The sequence below is a fragment of the Choloepus didactylus genome, chromosome 19, assembly GCF_015220235.1.
Source record: "Choloepus didactylus isolate mChoDid1 chromosome 19, mChoDid1.pri, whole genome shotgun sequence".
Classification (NCBI taxonomy): domain Eukaryota; kingdom Metazoa; phylum Chordata; class Mammalia; order Pilosa; family Megalonychidae; genus Choloepus; species Choloepus didactylus.
In genome coordinates, this window is record NC_051325.1 from 8492436 (window position 1) to 8514776 (window position 22341).

Here is a 22341-nt window from a genome sequence, read left to right on the forward strand (position 1 = left end):
TCAATTCTGGCTTATTTCATTCAACATACTGTCCTCAAGTTCCATTCACCTAGTTGCATACCTTCATTTCTTCTTGCCGCTGCTCAGTATTCCATAGAATGTATACACCATAGTTCACCATTCCAATTGTTGATCGATGTATCCTTAGGTCACCTCCATCTGTTGCGAATCATGAATACTGTGCCATAAACACCAGTGTGCAATGTCCATTCATGTCCCTGCTCTCAGTTCTTCCAAGTACATGCTCAATAACAGGGTTGCGGGACTATGTGGCAACCCGATCGCTTCCTGTGGAACCACCACACTGCCCTCCGGATGGGCTGCACCATTCTACTTCCCTACCAACAGTGAATAGGTGCATCCCACTCTCCACATTTTCTCCAGCACTTGTATCCTCCTGTTTATTTTTTAAACAGTTTTATTCACACACCATATAATCCATTCTAAGCAAACAATCAGTGACTCCCAGTATAGTCACAAAGTTACACATTCACTTCTACAACCTATATGAGGACATTTCCATTTCTTCTGCAAAGAAGAAAGAGGAAAAGGAGAAAAAAAAGTAAAGATTAAAAATATAAAAGAGGAAAAATAAAAATAAAGTAAAATACAATGAAGAGATCAGACAATAATACCACCATGAAGAATCCGGTATTACTCCCATATAACCCCCTCTTATAGATATTTAGCTTTGGTGTATGGCCTTTGTTACAATTAATGGAACATGTTACAATTGTTACCATTAACTATAGACTCTAGTTTGCATTGATTATATTTTTTTCCCTTGTACCATCCAATTTTCAGCACCTTGAAATGTTGACATTCATTTGTTCTCCCTCTTTATAAACATTCTTATATTTGTGCATTTAATCACCATCATTGACCACTCTAGGTTTCACTAAGTTATACAATCCCAATCTTTATCTTCTCTCTTTCATTCTTGTGGCATACACGCCCCTAGCCTTCCTCTTTCACCTGTAGTCACACTCAATCTTTGTTCAGAGTACTTAAAATATTGTGCTACCCTCACACAGTATTATGCTATCCATTTCTGGATCTATACAGTCAATCCTGTTTACCCTTATGTAATCCTTCAGCATGAAATGCCCAATTTCTAACCTCTTTCTGTCTCCTGATACCTGTGTTCTCACCTTTAACTCTCAAATTTCGCTCATCAATGTTGGTTCATATTAGTGAGTCCATAGAATAGCCATGCTTTTGTTTCTGGCTATGTAATGTCTACTGTCTACCATTTTGACTTCTGGAATTTATATGTCATATCTTATTTTATTCCCCCCCTCTCTTTTTACCCTCATTGATAGTCTTCCTTTCTACTCTCTTCTCCAAACCTCTCTCTCCTGTCTTTTCTTGTCTTCCTTTACTCTTTCTTGTAGAGCAGATCTCTTGTTCACATACTTTCTCAGTGTCTGTTTTTCTGAAATATTTAAGCTCTCCCCTCATTTTTTCAAGGACAGTTTTGCCATATATAGAATTCTTTGTTGGCAGTTTTTCAGTATCTTAAATATATCATGTCACTGCCTTCTCACCTCCATGGTTTCTACTGGACAAATCTGTGCAGTCTTATCGATCTCCCTTTGTATGTGATGGATTGCTTTTCTCTTGCTGCTTTCAGAATTCTCTCTGTCTTTGACATTTGAAAATCTGATTATTAAGTGTCTTGGAGTAGGTCTATGCAGATCTATTCTGTTTGGGGTATGCTGTGCTTCTTGGATCCGTAATTTTATGTCTTTCATAAGAGATGGGAATTTTCAGTGATTATTTTCTCCATTATTGTTTCTGCTTCCTTTCCCCTTCTCTTCTTCTGGGACAACCCATGACACATATATTCATACACTTCATGTTGTCATTCAATTCCCTGAGACCCTGCTCATATTTTTCCATTCTTGTCCCTATCTGTTCTTTTTTGTGTAGTATTTCAGATGTCCTGTCCTCTAGTTCCTGAATCCTTTCTTTGCCTCTTAAAATCTGCTGTTGTATGTCTCCGTTGTGTTTTTCATCTATTCCTTGTGCCTTTCATTCCCTTAAGTTCTGCCAATTGTTTTTTCACACTTCCAAGTTCTTCCTTATGTTCACCCAATGCCTTCTTTATGTCCTTCATATCTTTTGCCATATCTTCCCTCAACTTGTTGATTTGATTTTGAATTGATTGAGCATATTTGTTTGAAGATCTTAATTAGTTGTTTCAACTCCTGTATCATATTTGCAGTGTAAGTTTGTTTCTTCGACTGGGGCCATGCCTTCATTTTTCTAGTGTGATTCCTAATTTTTTGTTGTCTAGACATGTGCTTTCCTTGATTACCTCAATCAGATTTTCCCAGGCCAGATGGTCCCAGGTCTCAGGAAGAGGATGTAATCAGTATCAAATTTTCCAGAGGATGACACCCAGAAAATTGTCAGAACTTTCTGTGATGCTGTGCTTTTCCTACCCTGTCCAGCTGGTGGTGCTTGTCAGCCTGCAGCTCCCCACCAGTGGTAAAGAGGTACGTTGCCTTTTAATTCCCAGTAGACCTGTCCCTGCCAGGGGGCTGAGAGTGTCAGAAGCCAGCTTAAGCTGTTTCTGTTTTTTTTTTTTGCTTCAGGCCCTAGGTCTGAGTTCTCTGAGTGAGGGCACACAATTGTGAGCTGGGCCCCACCTCCCCCTTTTCTTAGGGAAGATAAGCCCTTTAGAGTTTATCTCCTACATTTGACTTCTTCCTTTGTCTCTCCAGCTATCTTAATTCCACCCTTGCCTGGGGCAACACTGACAAATTGAAAAGGCCTGAGGCTTTCTCTAATGAGCTACTAGAATGAGAGAATAAAAAGGAAAAAAAAAAGAAATCCCTTTTCCAGAGCCTGTGTTACCAGTCAAGAAGCAGAATCGGTGCCTGGTTCTGTCTGCCTTTTGTTGGCACACAGCCCCTTTTCAGTATTCTGAGCTCAGCAGACTACAAAAGCCTCTTTTTAAAATTATTTATGTATTTTTTTTTTGTCAGTTCTGCCTTCTCTCTGCTGAGAGAGACCTCCAGGTTCCTTTCCTGCTTACTCTGGGTTTTTTGCTTGTACCTTGTATTCAGTAGTCCAAATTCATTATCTAAAACTGCAGTTGGAGCTTGGTTAAGCTACCTTCCCTTCCTCCTAGTAGACTGCTTCTTTTTCCTACAGAAGTGTTTCTGCTCAGCCTGCCATGCCAGTGGGGAGGGGCACCAGCTCTGCAGTTTGGGGGCTTTACTTACAGTTCTATGCTGTCATCTCAACCATTCCACCTATTGCAGACTGGTGTACGGTGTGCGTCCGGTCACAGATGTCCATAACAATTGTTCCAGGCTATTTACTAGTTGTTCCTTGCTATATGCTAGTTGTTCCAGGGACTAACTAAATTCAACACCTCCCTAGGTTGCCATCTGGCCCCGCCTCCCCTGTGCTTTTCTTTGTTAGGAGGTTTTTGATTAACATTTCAATTTCTTTGTTATTGGTCTGTTAAGATCTTCTCTTCTCTTCTGGAGTCATTGTAGGTAGTTTGTGGTTTCTAGGAATTCCCATTTCATCTAGGTTATCAAATTTCTTGGTTCAATTGTTCATAGGATCCCCTTATAATCTTTATTTCCATGGAGTTGACAGCATTGTCTCCTCTTTCATTTCTGCGTTTAATTATTTGTGTCCTCTGTTTTTTTCCTTGTCATTACAGCTAAAGATTTGTTGATTTTATTGATATTTTCAAAGAACCAACTTTTGGTTTTGTTGATTCTATGTTTTTTTTTCATTTATATCTGTTCTAATCTTTGTTATTTCTTTCCTTCTGCTCTTCTTTTTCTTAGTTACTCCAGGTGTGAGGTAAGGGCTCTGATTTGATATCTTTCCTCTTTTATTATGTAAGCATTTAGAGCTATAAATATTCCTCTCAGCACTGCCTTTGCCATATCCTATAAGCTTTGGTATGTTGTGATTTTGTTTTCATTCACCTCAAGATATTTACTAATTTCCCTTCTGATGTCATCTTTGACACATTGGTTGTTTGAGTGTGTTGTTGTATTTCCACATATGGGTAAGTTTTCCAGTTCTCTCTCTGTTACTGATTTCTGCTTCATTCCATTGTGTTTGGAGAAGATACACTGTACAATTTCAATATTTTAAAATTTATTGAGACTTGTTTTGTGACCTAACCTATGGTCTATCCTAGAGAATGACCCATGTGCACTACAGAAGAATGTGTAATTGGTTCTCATTGGGTGAAATGTTATATGTGTGTTTTGTCCAGTTGGTTTATAGTATCATTCAAGTTTTCTGTTTCCTTCTTGATCTTCTGTGTAGATGTTCAATCCATTATTGAAAGTGGTATATTGAAGTCTCCTACTATTAATGGAGAATTGTCTATTTCTCCCTTCAAATCTATCAATATTTGCATCCTATATTTTGGGGCTTTGCTATTAGGTGCATATATATTTATAATTGTTATATCTTTTTGTTGATTGACCTCTTTATCAGTATATAGTGTCACTCTTTGTTCTCTGTAACAGTTTTTGACTTAGTCTATTTTATCTGATATTAGTACAGGCATACCTTGTTGATCTTGCGGGTTCCGTTCCAGGTCACTGCAATAAAGCAAATATTGCAATAAAGCGGGCCACACAAATTTTTCAGTTTCCCAGTGCATATAAAAGTTATGTTTACACTATTCTATAGTCTATTATGTATTCAGTGGCATATGTCTAAAAAACAATGTACGTGCCTTAATTAAAATGTGACACAGAGACATGAAGTCAGCATATGCTGTTGAAAAAATGGTGCCAATAGACTTGCTTGACTCAGGGTTGCTACAAGCTTTTAATTTGTAAAAGTTGCAGTATCTGCAGAGTGCAGTAAAGTGAAGCACAATACAACAAATAGGTCACATGGCTACCCCAGCTGTCTTTTTGTTAGTATTTGCATGGATTATTTTTTTCACATCCTTTCACTTTCAAACTTCTTGTTTCTTTGAATAAGGTGAGTCTCTTGTAAACATTGTGTGGTTCGGTCCTGCTTTTTTATCCATTCTGTCAATCTCTGCCTTTTGCCTGGAGAGTTTAATCCATGTACATTTAAAGGAACTATTGATAATGCAGGATTTTCTTCTGCCATTTTGCTGTTTGGTCTTTGTAAGTCTTGTACTGTTTTTGTCCCTCAAGTCTTCCATTAATGCTTTCTTTCATTTATATTTGATTTTTTTTTTTTTTGTATTTTACTCTTTTGAGTCCCTTCTCATTTCCTTCTTATGTATTTTTTAGATATTCTATTTTTTGTTACAATGGGGCTTAACTTTGACACTCTAAATCTATGACAATCTAGTTTGATTTGATACCAACTGAACTCTAATAGCAAACACAAACTATTTTCCTATAACCCTCTGTGGTGGATTGAATTGTGTACCCCCGTTTGGACATGTTCTTGGTTTTGGCAGGCATTCTGGTGGATGTGGGCCCATTGTAAATCATATCTCTTGAAGATGTTACATTAGTTAAGGTGTGGCCCCACTGAATCAGGTTGGGCTTTAATATAGATTACTGAAGTCCTACATTTATAAGCAGTGTGAAAGCCAGATGGAGAGAGACACCAAGAGAGGCTGCCATGTGCATTGCTACGTGACCGAAAAACCAAGGGTCAAGGCTCTCCAGCAGCCAGTCCCAGAGTACCACTGTCTTCAGAAAGAAAGTATCACCTTGCTGACATCTTGATCTTAGACTTCTCCTAGCCTCAAAGTTGTGAGCCAATAAAGTCCCATTGTTTAAGCAAACCCAGGGTATCATATTTGTTTTAGGAGGCTTCTCCCTCCCACTACCTTTTTAGTAGTTGTAAAAAATTATATCTTTATACAGTGTGTGTCCAAAACCATAAATTATCATTACTTTTTATGCATATGCATTTTGAGCCTATAAGGACTAAACAGTAGAGTTACATACCAAAAATACAATATAATACTACTGATGTTTATAATTCGTATATGGTCACCTTTACCAGAGATCTTTATTTATGTTGCTTTGATCTCTTGTCCAGTATCCTTTCTTTTCAATCTGAAGAACTTCCTTTAGCATTGATTATATGACTGGTCTAGTAGTGACAAACTCCCTCAGCTTTTGTTGATCTGGGAACACTTAATTTCTCTCATTTTTGAAAGACATTTTTTCTGGATATAAAATTTTTAGTTGGCATTTATTTTCTTTCAGCACTTTAAATATTTCACCTCACTGCCTTCTTTCCGACACGGTTTCTGGAGAAATCAAATGAGAAATTGGGAAAATGAGAAAAAGTGTGATAATTCTCTCATGAGAATTAAAGCTTAAACAATAACTTTACTGGTTCAAGGAATTCAGTGACACCACGTGGAAAGCAAGAGCAGAAAACCCTGACCTATGGAGTCAAAGGTCAGGCTGACATTTCCTGGTATGAAGAGAAGCAGCCTCCATCTACGTCACCAGCCTTGCCTGTAGCTGTGCCAGATTACGACTGTGTCCCTGGTCCTCTCTCCTGAAAATGGTAAGTCATTGTTACAAACAGAATAAGTACTTATAATTTTTAGACATACTACACTTTATACAAATTGATGCTCCAAGAATAACAAGTTTTGAAAGCAAAATAAGTCTTTATATTGGCAATTTCAACATGCAATTCTTGGAACTTTGCTAAGAGGTCTGAATGTTATGTTATGTGAATACTACTTAATAATGTTCACTGGGTTTTCCAGTGTTTGAAAATATGCCATAGGGTACAGTTGTTTGTGAATACTATGATGCTTTAATAGTTCTTTATTTATTAAACATTTTCTTTCATATATCCATAATAATGAGTAAATGAGTAGAGAACATGAAGATTGCTGCATGTTTTTAAAGAATAACTTGCAATTTTGGGAATTCCAAAATTGAGAATTTGAAAAACACTATTCTAGTAATTTGTAGATTTGCTTGGACTTTAACATCATGTTCGTAAACAGACTGATGGCAAACAAAAACCCACGGAAGCACCAAGGTCCTGCTGTGAAACAGTGTCAGCATACCAGAAGGTGCCCCTCACCCACTCCTGGTCAGAATCTGTGTTCCCACTCGAGACGACTGCCCCTCGGAGCCCAGCCCAGAGTGGGGCATTTCATTAGCATCTCCACCCCCTCTTGGCCCAGAGCTCAGGCTCCCAATGCAAAGTGGTGTCAGTGATTTTCCAGGGTTTCCAATCTTGGAGATACTGAACTCTGAATCTGGAGTTCAAACTGGAAGGCTGTATATCTTTCTCGATTTCCTATTTCTTCTTTCAGCAGTGATGCTCAACTTGGTTTTTAAAATTGCCAACTTCTAAGCCATTCTCCAGACCAATGACATCTGAGTGTCTGGGCTGGGACTAGGCATCAATATACTTTGAAGCTGCCCAGATGACTCCAACGTCCAGTCCAAGTTCAGAACCCCTGTGTTCAAGTTCATGCCTCAAGGGACACAGATGAACTCCAGTCACAATTCATTATTCCCAGCTGAGACCCATGTCACCGCTGCCCAGTATACCTGATTCTTCTACCTTCCATGTTATGCCTTTCAGCCCAATAGCTGCACTGTGAGGGCTATAATGCTTTTATTAGGGAGCTTACCAATGCTAACAGTCCTCCTGGCACAGGTGGCTTAAGAGAAAGAGGACAAAGTGGAAAAGCAGAACCGGTGGAATGGAAGGGGGAGGAAGAAGTCATCCATCTTGTTTTATCTTCCTGGTATGTGAATTTTGGAAAAGAATGGAATGAGAAACTGTGCCCTTAAGAAAATGTAAATACTTAAAATCAGATTCTGATTTCAGGAGATCTTTCCTCCTTAGATTCTTAAATGCCTTGGATTCCAATCAGGCTCTCTTCCCTACAGACTTGGAGACTCCATGTCACTTGCTGAAATGCAAGCGAAGGTGTTGATGGCTTGCAACTGCATTCACATACTGATAAACAGTACAAATAACACTAGAAGGACCCCTGCTCAAAATTATCTTCCTCTTCATGTGCAGCTAATAGACAAGTCATTTAAAAGGCCCCAGAGGAGTTGCCAATAGCCCATGCAGTAAGTCTGTTAGTCACAGCTTAGTGTCACATGCTTCAATCCTTGACCACGTTTTGGGAAGCAGCAGGCCCTGCTCTCTGAGCCCACCCTAGCTAGGCGTGTATGCATTTGCTGTCTGCCTTCCAGGAGTCACCTTGAACCCTGTGCCCAGAACTGTGCCTGACATGTGCAAAGTGCTCAATATTTGTTGAATGAATGGATGGATGGATGAGTGTCACACTTGTCACGCCGATGTGTGTAAAGGATGGAGCTTTGGCTTGCACAGTGGAGAAGAGTAGCATAGACAGTGCCAGGTTCTGGTTCTGGAATTCTGTGAAGGGACGAGGGAAATGACCTGCTGCCAGAGAAGCAAGGCAGACCTGTGTGGAACTCAGCAATGCCAGCCAACCCCCGTGGGCTACCTGGGTGACCTGCCCCCTCCTGCCTGCTGCCTCGAGCTGCAGTACCACATGCGGGACTCGGGGCACATTGGGAAGTCTGAAACCGAGTCCAGTTCTCCAACCCTGCCTCCTGTTTAGCTCACTTTGCAGTTTAGTTTTCATTCAAACCGAATTGGCCAGGACTCATTTTGTCCTCACCTGCCCTTCTCTCTGAGGCAGAAAGTGGGAGGAAAAGAATGTGTGTCACTCTTTGCTCAGTTGCCTGGCCTCCTCTTCTTCACCTTTATCATAGACTCAAGAGGATCCTCCAAAATTTGTTCCCTATCGGCCATGCAGAAAAGCCCGGTATCACCCTTCAAGCTCACCATTTGCAGATTCCTGTGTCTGCATTTGAGTCCATCAAAGTGGCTGCTGCTAAATGTAATGCTGAAGCTGCCACTTGTAACAGCCTTTGTGCCAAACCCTATGAAGGAGCTGGTTAGTGACCCTGAAGCATGAGCACAGGCTGCCAAACCTAGCTAAAGTAGTACATTCTGGAGGGCAAGAATCCTAATAAACCCTAAATAAATAATAAATCCTAAATAAACAAACAGAAAAGGGAAGAAAAACTGGGTGTTGGCCATCCCTAGTACAAGGCAGCTATTGTTAATAAACCAAGAAGCAGTCTAAGGAGTTTTGAAAACCTGTTGGAATAATCAATGTGTCAGCTTTTATTTGAATTTGCTTGGTAAGAGACACCAGCTGGGTAGTCCTGGGTTTTCTAGTCTTTCTGCCACTTAGCCTTCTGGATGAATAAATACATCTGGGCCAATTCCTTTACTAAGGAAGGAATCATCTCACTCAAAACACCCCTCATTTCTTATTAGCGAGAGTTGAGGAACATGTAACTCTTACAAGTTTGTTCCACCAGAGGCAAAATGCAGGGGCGGTAGTTGTCAAAAGGGAAATGACGGTGCTGCCTTCAACTAGTGTGTATGAGACACGTGCTCAATGAGTGATCCGTGCCAATCAAGGAAGGACAGCGTTAAGGTTTCCAAGGGGAACAATGGGGCTGGTGAGTTCACTTGGCAGCAAGGATCACAAATATGAATGCCACACCCATGGGAGATGCTGACTGCAGAACGCCTTTCCCACCAAGTCTGGAGGGACCTCCAGAATCCTCCTCAATAGGGCAATTAAAGCAATTTCCCCCCACTCAACCTTTTTATAATCTGTATTTTGTAATTCTTCCTGTAACAAAACTCTGCTTCCTCTTTTCTATGTTTAGTGCCACCAGGAGCTTTTAGCCTCTTTCCTACTGTTTCGTTTCATTGTCCTGTTCCGTGTTACTGTCTGCTCTTGAATGCCCGGCCTCCCATGTCCTGCCATGCTCACACCTACCTCCTAGCCTGCTCTGCTGGTTCCTGCTGAGTGGACGGGAGGCCATGGGGTCCTGTCCTCTGCCACAAATGGTCAGATCAGGTGTGGGCATCTGAACATGGAATCACCAGATTCCCAGTCAGGGAATTTGGACTTGGGACAAAGAGACTGTGGTCAGTTGTTGTACAGCACTTGAGATGGAAAGTTATGAAGCACTTGAGGCAATACATTTCTTTCATGGGCACGTATGAGCAGAGACAGCTGGCATATCAGGATGCATTCAGATATGAGTGCAAACTGCTCAACTGGCAGGGGCTTAAATGCATAAGGGATTATTTTTCTCATGCAACCAGGAGCCAAGAGGAAGGTGTTGGTTGGCAGGGACTGGCCAGCTCAATTATGGTTTAAGGACTTAGGTTGTCTTCTCCTCAGTGTGGTCGTAAACTTCTGCTGTTCCAAGCATTACTCTCAGATCCAGGGCAGGAAGAAGGGGGCAGCGGGCAGTGCCAATCACATCTGTCCCTTCTATCAGCTTTCCTGGAAGCCCTCAGTAAATTTATGCTTTTATCTCATGGCAGAAACCTTGCCCGTGGCCACCCAAGCTACAACAGTGGCTGAAAAGGTGACAATTTATTTTTCCCAGGTTTTAGAGCAGAGGGCAGCAAAATAGGAGGCCAGCCAAACACAGTTTGCCGTGGGAGCATGGAGGGGACACAGAGACAAGCACAAGGCACTGGGGAGGTGGGGTGTAAGTTTGCTCTTCTTTCCAGGTCCCCTGTTGCACTCTCTGTGCTCAAGTTCCATATATCCCTGTATCCTTCTGATAAGTCCCCAGCCCCTACCTTATCTTCAGCTGCTTTTGTGGATGTGTTTCCTATAACCAAATGAGTTTCTACTGTGAACAAGCCATGCAACATTCTCTAAATTTCCGCTCTCCTTGTCCCACCTTAACTGCAACCAGAGTTTGCCACCACAACAAAGCAACTTACTTTGAAACCCTTTTCAAAGTGGGCCACTCTTTCTCCTGTTCTCTGGACATGTGGGCAGGCAGGAGGCCTCAGCTGACTTCCTGCCTTCTTTGTCCCTTCAGACTCTTCTTCCCTGATGACTCAGTAACCAGGACATCTACCGCTGATTGTAACACCTTTGTTTACCAATCCCAGGGTACCCCACACTTCCCCCTGAAACTTTCCTGTCCTCCACCCCCCACCTGCACCCCACTGTAATTTTACAGTGCTATTTCCTCTAAGATGCCTTCTCTGATTGCCCACCCCCTGTCCCCCATGGAACTTACTCTTCCTTCTGGTCCACAAGATACCCTGTGTCTCTTCTGTGGCACTGTTTTACAGCAGGTAGTATGCTTTTTATCTCCGCTCCCAGATAATAAGGGCCCTGAATGTTGGCCCACTTTATTCCACCTTTGCTTTGTCAAAGCCCCTAGCTGAGTATCCCTAGAAGGCTTTCAAGAGGTATCTGTGGGAGGAACTGAAACAGCATGGTATTGGGGAAAAAAAAGCCCTGGATGGAATTAGGGCTTGGTTTCTAGTTCTAGCTGCAAGGCAGACTGTTGGCTGTCTGCTCAGCTTCATTTCCCTCTTCCTTGCTGGCAGAACCCTGATTTTGTCAAGGTAAATTCCCCCCGTGTGAACCAAAGTTTCAGTGGAAGTGGCCTTGTCCTCAGTTCTGAGAGGTGGTTTCTGGCTGGCCTAACCCTGCGGTTCTCAACTAGGGGAGATTTTGTTCCCGAGGGACATGTGGAAATGTCTGGAGATATTTGTGGTTGTCACAAACGAGGCATTGCTACTGCAATCTATTGGGTAGAAGACAGGGATGTTAGCTAAACAGCTTACAATGCACAGGGCAGTCCCGGCAACAAATAATTAACTGGCCCCAAACGTCAGTAGTGCTGAGGTTGACAAACTTGGTCTAACCAAATGCAGTGGACTCAGTCCCCTGCCAGCACCTGGTTCAGGCATGATGAGAAAGTGAACATCAACCTGGCTGGCAGCCAGGCTGGAAGGTGCAGTGGGGGAACTCAGAATGGAAACAAACCACAAATAGGCAGACTTCACCATATCCAACAACATAAAAACTCCACTGAACTGTGTCATGCAACACAAGTGATAGCTCAGACCGTTTTAACACAAGGTCCCTCAGGCCCATGCGCCCCAAGATAAGACCTCAAGCTGATCTCCCAATAATTCTGCCTGGACTCGTGTGTTTCAAAGATAAGACCACCCCAGTGGTCAAGACCATCTCATGACTAACTCCTGCCTCCCAAACCCCATGAGTACCCTTCCCAGACTCCCATTTTGAGGACCCTCACAGGCCAGTTCAGTACACCTAACTTTATTTTTATTATAATACTTAGCACAAATGTGTTCCTGGCTGTTTTCAGTCGTGACTTCAACAATGAGCACAGAATACAAGTTCTCCAATTTGTCTTCTCCAATGCAGTGGGCTGAGGGCTACAGTTGAGTCATGGTCAACGTGCCTTGCAAACAAAGAGGAAATGTTCTGCTTGAGAAATTAGGGGGGATTTTCAGCAATGATAACTGAAGTGGGTCCTGAATGTTAAAAAAAAAAAAGGTTTTGGTAAAGCAAAGGTGGGAAGGAATAATATAGACAAAGGCTGGAATCAGAAATGGTAAGCAATTCTCAGTGTCTGAAACAGGGTTCAGAGCATGGATAATACAGAGAGGTGGGATGGGGCCAGGTCATGAAGGGCCTGTTAAAAGTACCCTGATTTATAGCTATATGGGCTATAATTATATTAATGACACTGAGTGAATTAAAATATTGCCAGGCCTGAATTATTATCTGGGATTGCTACAGAGCTACATTTATGTAAGAATGCTCCATTTCTCTTATGCTTGTTCTTTGGCTCTGTTCATACGGAACATTCATATGGCATTTTAGTGCCACCTAGCAGAAAAAGGCAATGTTTGCATCAGGAAGGCCTCCAGGTAACAGTAAGGGAATTCAGTAAGGAACATGCTGCTTTTAGATTATAGTGGCACTGGCAACAGGACTGCGTGTCATCTGCCTGGAAATGCCCCCCTCCCCCCCAATTCCATTAAAACTGTCGGTGCCTTCTCCCTTCAAAACAATTACATTTCAAATTTAACGTTATTTTCCTGATAATCTGATCTAAACTGTGTCTCCTATTAGTTTGAATTCTCCAAGAGACGGCCCTTGTCTGTTGTTTGCTCACCATATCTCCCAGCACCTAGCTCACGTGGCTCACTAAAACACTGTTAATGTTTGCTTCATGCTTTCTTATATGTTATATATTATTAGTGACAGTTTCAATTTACACATAACTGTTACTTCATATAAAGATTTAATACTCAACATCTGGCCTTACCCAAAGCGAAAACATTTTCTAGCTGAAGTTTTTCCCGTCACTGGATCGGCTGGGAAAAGATGGTATAATTTTGAGGTAACCGTGTGTGCTGCCGCACTTACTGGCGCTGGCTGCACGAAAGGGAGTCTGTCCCCTGGCAAGCAGCGCCGTGCTCTCCTACGGCCAAGAGGCCAACCCTTCAGAATAGCACTGCCGAGATTCATGATTATCCTCGTCCCACAGTCAGAAAGAAAACGAAACGAAAGCGGTTAGCGTAGGCGCTGGGCGAGGCGAGCCCAGTAAGGCCATCCGCGTTCTGGGCCTCGGGACTCGCTTGGGGAACTGGGTCCTTATCCGCGCGCGGCCAGAGTCACCCGCCCCTGCCCTACCGCCCGCCGCCGCCAGGTGCTCCAAGCCCGGGCCTAGTAGAAACGGCAAGTTAGGCCAGGACACGACGAACAGCGACCGGAAGGGGCGGGACCAGCTCAGCGGATTGGCCGATGATTCACGTCATTTCTGCGCGCCGCGGAAGGCCAGGCGGGCGCGGGGCCGGGGCGGGGCCTGGGCGGGCCTGGGCGGGGCCGAGCCGAGGGCGGCGCGGGGCCGTGTCAATCGCGGCGCGCGGCGTGGAGCAGGGCCTGGGTGGCTTAGTTCCTGCTGGTGGTTGGGAGCGCAGCGGCACCTGCACCATGAGCGAAGCGGACGGGCTGCGGCAGCGCCGGCCCCTGCGGCCGCAGGTGGTCACGGACGATGGCCAGGCCCCGGAGGCCAAGGACGGCAGGTAGGTCAGGCCCGCACACCCGGGCGCTGGAGTCGGGCCACTCGGGGAGGGTGCGCGCCGAGGTTGTGGGTACCACCCTCCCCAACAACCACGGTGACAGTGCCAGGGTAGATGTGGGGCAACCGCTTTGCGTGTGCTGTCGTTTATGTCTTCCCAGCAACCCATTTTACAGAGCAGGGAACACGCTTGGATGAGGCGGATGCACTTACCGGGACGTGCGGGCTTTGGAGCCCTCTGCACCGGATAGCAGCGTTCTTCTCGGCTCTTGAGGGGCCTGAGACCGCCTCTTGCAGCGCTGCCCCTTCCTGCCCCTTCCTCTCGCCCCATTTTCCAGGGCGATGGCTTGCTTGTCCTCCGCGCCCCTAGCGCCGTCCTTCCCGCTGGCTTATCTGAGACCCGGCAGAGCCATCTGCGCGGTGCCCGAAAATACTCTTGGGACCAGCCTGGTAATCCAGCCAAGAGCTGGCTTCTGCACCTGCTGGTCTGCACCTGCCCCGGCTCTCTGCTTGACCGTCCTCGGGAAAGAGCAGAGACCCGGAATGACAATGTTAGGCTTTTTTTTTTTTGCAGAATTTGGCCTTGCAGGTTTTTCTTTGTAGGGCCAGAGAAGCATAGAAAACCAGTTGTTGATGCCTGCTCAAAGAAATCGCGGGCTTTTGGCCTTTGCTTCCTCTCCCAACCTTCCAGAATTTAACTATGCTGTTTTGTTAGCTAAAAACTGAAGCATAATCCTTTTAAACATTCATTTCAAATATAAAATGCTTACAATTCTTTTTTCAACTTTGCATCCTGAGTTTCATACTTTGAGATTTAGGAAGAGTCGAGAGGTCCCATAGACCAAGCCCAAAGAATGTGAAACTAATTGGCATATATGTTGACAGAAATATGGGAAATATTTATAGATCATCAATAGTGTGCCAGGACATGTGGTACATATGGAATGAGAGACAGTAATTGCCCCTGATAGACTGAATATTCACTGAGGATAATAAGAGGAACACATTTGAGGGGAAGGTGGAGTGGAGAGAGAGAGGCCTGCCAGTGGGCTGTCCCAAGTTTTGGCTCTAGAAGGGCAATTAGGAGAGAAGGTTATGTGGTAATGCCTGACTCCCAGGGCCAATGGAAAGATGGAGAAGATGCTGCCATGTATCCTGACTGATGGGTGACCTGTCCTGGACTAAAGGGCTTCCAGGGACTTGAGACTGTCAGTGCTAAAGCTAGGCAAACCAGGACGAGGGGGCCACCCTACTGACTGTGGATGAATCCATCACTTGCCAATGGCTCATGGATCTTTTAGAATGGAATGCAAGGACTGGCCAGGCTTTACTGCCAGAAATATGAAAACAAGGCTCTGCTACATACAGTCACATAGGAAGGGAAAAAACAGCTGGCCCTGAGTTTATCCTGAGGTGTGGCATGTTGAAAGCTAGGGCATACAAGCAGCTCAGCTAAGATGGGCCCAACTCTCAGCTTCGCTCCTTTGACTCTCCTGGCCCCAAAACCAAGGGGCAGAGTTAATTAAGTTGTTTTTGTAAAAGTTCCCTGTGGGGATTTCTTTAAAGGCAGGGTAAATTGAATGTCCTGAAGTCATCTGCTGTTGCCTGATCTTTTCCAGTGCTCCTTTCACATCTTGTTTGTTTGATGCTTTCTGGACTTGCCTTCCCATGAACATTGTTCTTATTTTCCTGTGTTCCTCTTTCCCTTCTTATTTATTTGATCTCTTTTCTATATATCTGTGATGATCTTCTTTCAAAGTGAGTTCTTGTCATTCTTCTTCCTTTCTGCATTTATTATTATAACACTATGGCCATTTTTCTTATTTTCTTCTGTAATTCTCTATTTTTCTTTTCTTTGTGCTTGTTTCTAGTAGTTTTTCTGATTATCTTCTTGATTACCTTAAAAATTGAGGGTTTGATATAAGGAAGGCAGGAAAGCCTTGTGTATAGTGGGTGAAGGAAAGAAATCGGAAGGAAGCAGAAATGTGACAACTGTGGAAATACTTTACAAAGCCTTGAAAGATATGTTACTAGGGGAACAGAACAGAAGGAGGACAACTGGTTTTAGTAGGAGAGGGGATACCTAGTGATACCTTGGCTGTTCTCCTGAGCCTGGGCATGAAAGGCACTCTAGCTCTGCTTTTCTGAAGAAGTCATTGAGGTCTGTATGAGTGAAGTAGTCTATAGAGTCAAAAAGAAATGAAAATGAATGACAAAGGGATAGAATTGGTAGCCCGACAAGGACTGAAAAGTATATGTTTACAGTTATGGCTTTGGCACTGAGATTTTATGCCAACGCCCTGATTTTCCATCTAATGGAGAGCTGCAATGGAGAATTTGGTTGTTAAATCCTGTTATTCAGTGTGGGAAGTGGAGGAGATGAGCACTTTACCTGACCAGGGCAAGCTTGTAATTATTACTATTAGACATCCATTTCCTCTGATGCTTTAGAAACTTTTTTGGCAGAATAATTGTACACTGTGAAACTCTTCATTCTGCTTTGGAACACAGCTCTGTCTGGGAGGAGGAAAATAGCTGCCTCAGGACCATGTAACTGTTTAGGGTTGAAGAGTGGATACATTGAAAATTTAACAGTTGCTTTTTCAATAAACTTCTAAAAGATTTTAGGCTAATCAAAAATATCTCTACGGTTGATTTTCCTTTCTCTTCAAAAATTTATGGCTGCTTTTCCAATAAACTTCTGAAGGATTTTAGATTAAATAAAAAAAAAATCCTCTATTTGATCCATTTTCCTTTTTCCTATTCTAGACTGAGGAGTGAGGGAGGCAGAGTGGAGAACAGATAGGGCAATCCTTGAGCATTCAGGAGCCCAGCGTTTTCTTCCTAGCCCCGCCATGTGTTTTCAAATGCTTCTTCTAACTTGTTTCTTAATTTTTTTCAGTGATAAAATGCTGACCTCTATAGCCTAGGAGCCCCAGTTTAAAGGAAGGTGAGAAGTTCAAGGAGCAGTCACTTAAAAAGACTATGCTTGTTGCTGTTTGACTTTCTCAAGTTGGAAGGATTTCCTTGATTCCTGGGTGGGTGCTGGTCTCCCCTTTTGGGGCTCACAAATCACAGATCATTTTTGATCTCACCAAGTCTGTCCATCAGGACTCAGGACTCTGATGTTCCAAGTACAGAAAGGGTTAGATTCGACTGGTGAATCCACGGAGGATTTTGTAAATTGTGGCTGAGCCAGCAGTGTTTGTCAAATCTTATTGCATCACCATGATTGCTCGCTTGACCTCAGAGACTGTATGAAATTTCCGGGTACAGATCTCCTTAAGGAGAGCAAGCATAGCTCGGGGCTATTCCAAGAGACGGGGGCAAAGAAGTTGATTACCCAGACTGCCCCTGGGGAGGCCCTTGCCAGCTCACCTGGATGTGTCAGCACAGGTTGGGGAGGAAATTCTCATGGGAACACAACCTTTTGCCAACAAGGATTGATAGGGATAAATGTCCTGCCCGTTACTTAAGTTAATGTAATGCAGGTGCACAAGCTCTGAGGGGGGCACACTGGGGGAAGGCAGGACAGTTGTAGTTGGCTGCATCTGCAGGAACCCGCACTGATACGGGCTGCTGAGAAGTTAATGAACCTTGGGCCACACTGTGGTGCCCAGAGCTTGGGTGTTGGAGTCCACACATCCCCTGTTCCCCACCCAGTTCTGCACCTGGCTGTCACAGACTCAATGCCTGTGAGCTGGTGAGAGGGGGGCTGTCCCCACTGGTGGTGATCCTGCTGCTGAGATTTGCTAGGTGCCTTTTGTGTTTGGCCCTGATCTTAGTTAGAGTTGCACCTGCATCACACCATTTGGCTCTGACAGGGCACTACGAAGTGTGGGCACTGGGGAGAAATGGAGCATGGTGCTGCCCGAAGAGCCTGTGGCCCTGTGGCATTGGGGTTTCAGAGGGCTCGACTTCCTGCTTTTCCAAGAGAAGTTGGAAACCCATACTTTTATGTGCAATCCCCTTATTTTTCAGTTTTGGCAACTAAAGCCCCTTTGTGGAATGGCAGTTATGGTTTAGACTAGAGCTTTGCTTTGGTTTTCTGGAAGACTTTGAGAAACCCTGGGACAACCAGGAGAGAGAATGTTCTGCGAGCCCCATCATCTTAGGCACTTGCAAGACAGGGCTGCTTCCCAGAGGACGGAGGGCTGCAGGAGGTGCCATGGTGGTAGGCATCAGTTCATGAGCGCTGTCAGGGGGACTGGGGTCTGGCGCTCCAGGGGGCCCAAGAAGCAGGACTCCACGAGGAGATGAGCTGGGGAGGTTCTGTCTTGTGGCCCTCTGTGGACGTTCACAGTGTACACTAGCAGCAGCTCCCCCGGCCTTCCGGGCTGTGTGGTCTGTGCTGGCTGGACATCTCTGCCTCAGCCTCTCCATTGCCCTTTGAATTCTTCCACCTCTGTGGTTATGGTTGAGAGTTGGGGGCCTCTAGATAAACTGAACTCCTCAGGGCATTTGTCCTTGGCTCATGCAAGTCCTAGCTGTGCTACTAAGTTTCCTCTGCCGGATTGTGCTCACCCCACCTTCCCTGAAGTCTCCTCAGAGATTATCTGCTCTGACCCTGCATATGGCCAGCCCTCCCCATCACTTATGGGCAGCTTGCATGGTTAATTAGTCTTCCCAAAGACAAAGGTGCGTTTTTCTCTCTTTGGGATTCTGCTTTGTAAGGAACCACACCTGCAAAAGCATATCTGTCATTGCACTTGTAAACTAGCCCAGCTTTCCCAGACAGATGCTTGTGGCTTCTATTTTATTCAACGGCTTTGGGCATCTTGATTTAAAGAGAATCACATGTGTTAAAGAGCACACCTGCCCTTTAAAGGGCAGTTTGAATTGGGGAATCATTAATTTTTTTTTTAACATCTTTATTGAGATACAAGTCACATACCATAAAAATTCACCCATTTATATTGTCCATCTCAGTGGATTTTAGTATATTCAGAATTATCACCCTAATCTAAGTTTAGAGAATTTTCATCACCATTAAGTTTTAGATACTTGTTTCAAGCTCTAACTTGGAAGGCGCTGCTGGGTCAGGGCCTGTCCACTAGTCCTGTCCTCTGGCAGCTGCTTGCTAATGTTTTTAAGCTACAGGCTTGGAGCCAGGCCTGGCTTTCATATCAGCTCTTCCAGTTCCTTGCCGTGGGCTGCAGGTAAGCCATGTGAACCTTTCTCTGCCCATTTTCCTCATTCGTAAAGCCGAGATTCATCGTTACCCAGGTAGAGCATGTTGCCTGGCCCATTCTTGTTTATATAAGAATATTTGAATCTTATCATATTCTGGTCCTCTCTCCTCTCTTTCCCTCCCCACTGAAACCTCTTCAGTTGCATTTGCCTGCCACCATCATCTGGCTCGTTCGTCTTATTAGTCATTTTCCCACACATCTGGTACTTATGCCCTTTGACCCACATCAGCTGCATTAAAAGAAGGTTGTGTGGCTCTGGGGTTGTGCTGAGAGAACTGTGGGGAGGCTTTGGCTTGATTTTCTCTTCCTGGCCACCTGCTCTCTTCCAGGAGCTGGGCCTCTCTCGGTCTCTCCCCAGGTGTGTCAGCAGCCTTCTGTTTGGGTTTGTGGGACCCAGACATCTCCTTTCCCAGCTGGCAAAAGGGAGTGAAGACTGATGACTTGGCAGTTTACCTGGTCTGGGGTAAGATAAGGTGGGGTCTCAGAATTTCTCCCATCCTATACCCACTGCCTTATTCCAAGGCCACTACTTCTTGTTTAGGTATCTGTTAGAGCAGTCCCACTTCCAGGCACCAAAATCTGTATTGCTTTTCTATTGCTGCCATAACAGATGACCACAAACTTAGTGGCTCACCACTAATTTATTGTCTTACAATTCTGTGGTCCAGGAGTCTGGCCCAGGCCTCACCAGGTTGAAATCAAGACGTGGGCATCAGGGTGTGGCAGGGCTGTGTTCCTTCCCGGAGGCTCTGGGGACAGCTGCATTTCCTGCTCATTCTGGTTGTTGGCAGAATTCAAGCCCTGTCCAGGGCACTTCAAAGCCTGTCCCTGACTTGCTCCTCCTTTGTCTTTCCCTTTGCCTTCCCCGATGACCAACCCCCCCACTAGAAACAGAATTCTTTATTTTCTGCTCTATTCTTAAAATCCTGCATGTTCAGTCCTGGCTGGGATATTGAGATCGCCGTCCTCCAAACCCCAGTTTTACATCAAGGAAACAGTGGGTTTTAGGAAACTCCCCTAAAGTTGCTCAGTTGGTTGTTGAGAAAGTTAGGGCTGGCATTTCACATTTGTACTTTTATCCGTTTCCACACTGCACCGGAACAGAGCCAACAACGTGGCAGTAAGCAGCAGAACATCCTGTCACGCCAAAAACACACAAAGCAAAACCAAGCAACCTTTCCCGTATACCAAGTCCATATTGTTAAGTGCAAGTTGTGATTTATTTCTTTAGTCAATTTTTTTTTGGCTAGAAAAAGATTCTCCACCTTAGGAGCTGGTGATTTTAATTTGCTTTAAATTAATCTTTATTTTTTGGCTTTTTTTAAATTATGACAGCTGTACATTTACAGAAAAATCATGTAGCTAGTACAGAGTTCCCATGTACCTACCCCCCCCCCCCACAACAATTTCCTGCATTGTTAACATTTTGCCTTAGTGTGGTAACTTTCTTACCAATGATGCAACAATATTATTATAATTATACTGTTAACTGCAGTCCATAGTTTATATTAGGGTTCACTCTTTGTGTTGTACAGTTCTATGTGTTTTTTTTTTTTTTAACTTTAATTTTTATTCTGGTAACATATATACCACCTAAAATTTCCCATGTTAATCACTCTTAATTATACAATCCATTGTGCTAATCACACCATCGTTACCAAAACTTTTCCAGCATCCCACACAGAAACTCCCTATGAATTGTGTTAACTCCATATTGCCCACCCCCACCCAGCCCCTGGTAACTTGTATTTTAGTCTCTGACTTTATGAATTTGCATATTCTTATTATTTCATATTTGTCCTTTTGTATCCAGCTAATATCACTCAATAGGATGTCTTCAAGGCTCATCCAGGTTGTAGATGCATCAGAACTTCATTCCTTTTTATGGTCAAGTAATACTCCATTCTGTATGTATACCACGTTTTGTTTATCTGTTCATCTATTGATGGACACTTGGATTGCGTCTTCCACAGACGTCTTTTGGCAGTTGGGAATAATGCCACTAGGAATATTGGTGTGCAAATATCTGTTTGAACCCTTGCTTTCAATTCTTTCAAGTATATACCTAGAAGGGATTGCTGAGTCATATAGTAATTCTATACTTAACTTTCTGAGGAACTGCCACACTATTTTCCACAGTAGCTGCCCCATTTTGCATTCTCATCAACAGTGCATGAGGTTTCCTACTTCTACACATTCTCTCCAACACTTGTTATTTTCTTTCTTTTTTTAGTAGTAGCCATGCTAGTGGGTGTGAGATGGTATTTCATTGTGGTTTTGATTTGCATTTTCCTAATGGCTAAGGAAGATGAGTATCTTTTCATGTGCTTATTGGCCATTCGTATAACTTCTTTGGAGAAATGTTTATTCAACTATGGTAAATGTTTATTCAAAATAATTAATTGCTTTTTAATTGTTTTTTTTTTTGTTATTGTTGATATTGAGTTGTAGGAGTTTTTTAAAAAATATATTCTGGATATTAAACCCTTATGAGATATTTGATTTATAAATATGTTTTCCCATTCTGCAGCTTGTCTTTTTATTTTCCTTATTATGTCTTTTGGTGCACAGAATTTTTCAATTTTGATGAAGTCCCATTTATCTATTTTTGTCATTGTTGCTCATGCTTTTGGTGTAAACTCTAAGAAACTATTGCCTAGATCAAGGTCCCAAAGATGTTTCCCTATATTTTCTTACAGGATTTTTATAATTTTGGTTCTTAGATTTAGGTCTTTGATCCATTTTGAGTTAATTGTTGCATATGGTTTGAGGGAGGGGGTCCACCTTCGTTCTTTTGCATATGACTTCCCAGTTTTCCCAGTATTGTTTGTTGAAGAGACTATTCTTTGCCCTTTGAGTGGACTTGGCACCCTTGTCAAAAATCAATTGATCATAGATGTGAGAGTTTATTTCTGAACACTCATCCAGATTCCATTGGTCTATATGTCTGACCTTGTGCCCGTACCACACTGTTTTGATTACTATAGCTTTATAATGAGGATTAAAATCAGGAAGGGTGACACCTCCAATTTAGCTCATTTCCAAGGTGGTTTCAGCTATCCTGGGCTCCTTAATCTTCCATGTGAATTTGATTATTGGCTTTTCCGCTTAGGCAAAGAAGGCTGTTGGAATGTTGATTGGGATTGTACAGGATTTGTAAATAGCTTTGGGTAGAATTGATGTCTTAATAATATTTAGTCTTCCTGTCCTTCCATTTATTTAGGTCTTCCTTGATT

General features: G+C 43.4%; 1 protein-coding gene across 2 annotated transcripts in view; it reads left to right on the forward strand.

Moving 5' to 3' along the window:
- The window catches only part of LOC119515351 (adipocyte plasma membrane associated protein), a 92182-nt gene that overhangs the window by 11159 nt on the left and 58682 nt on the right, over positions 1 to 22341 (forward strand). Inside the window, exon 1 of one of the 2 annotated variants that reach the window (XM_037811203.1) lies at positions 13750 to 13917. The exons of the other annotated variant lie outside the window; for it this stretch is intronic. Coding sequence (XP_037667131.1) covers positions 13826 to 13917 — 92 coding nt within the window. The 5' untranslated portion in view covers positions 13750 to 13825. Of the gene's footprint in view, positions 1 to 13749; positions 13918 to 22341 lie in introns of those variants that run through there. 2 annotated transcript variants of the gene reach the window in all.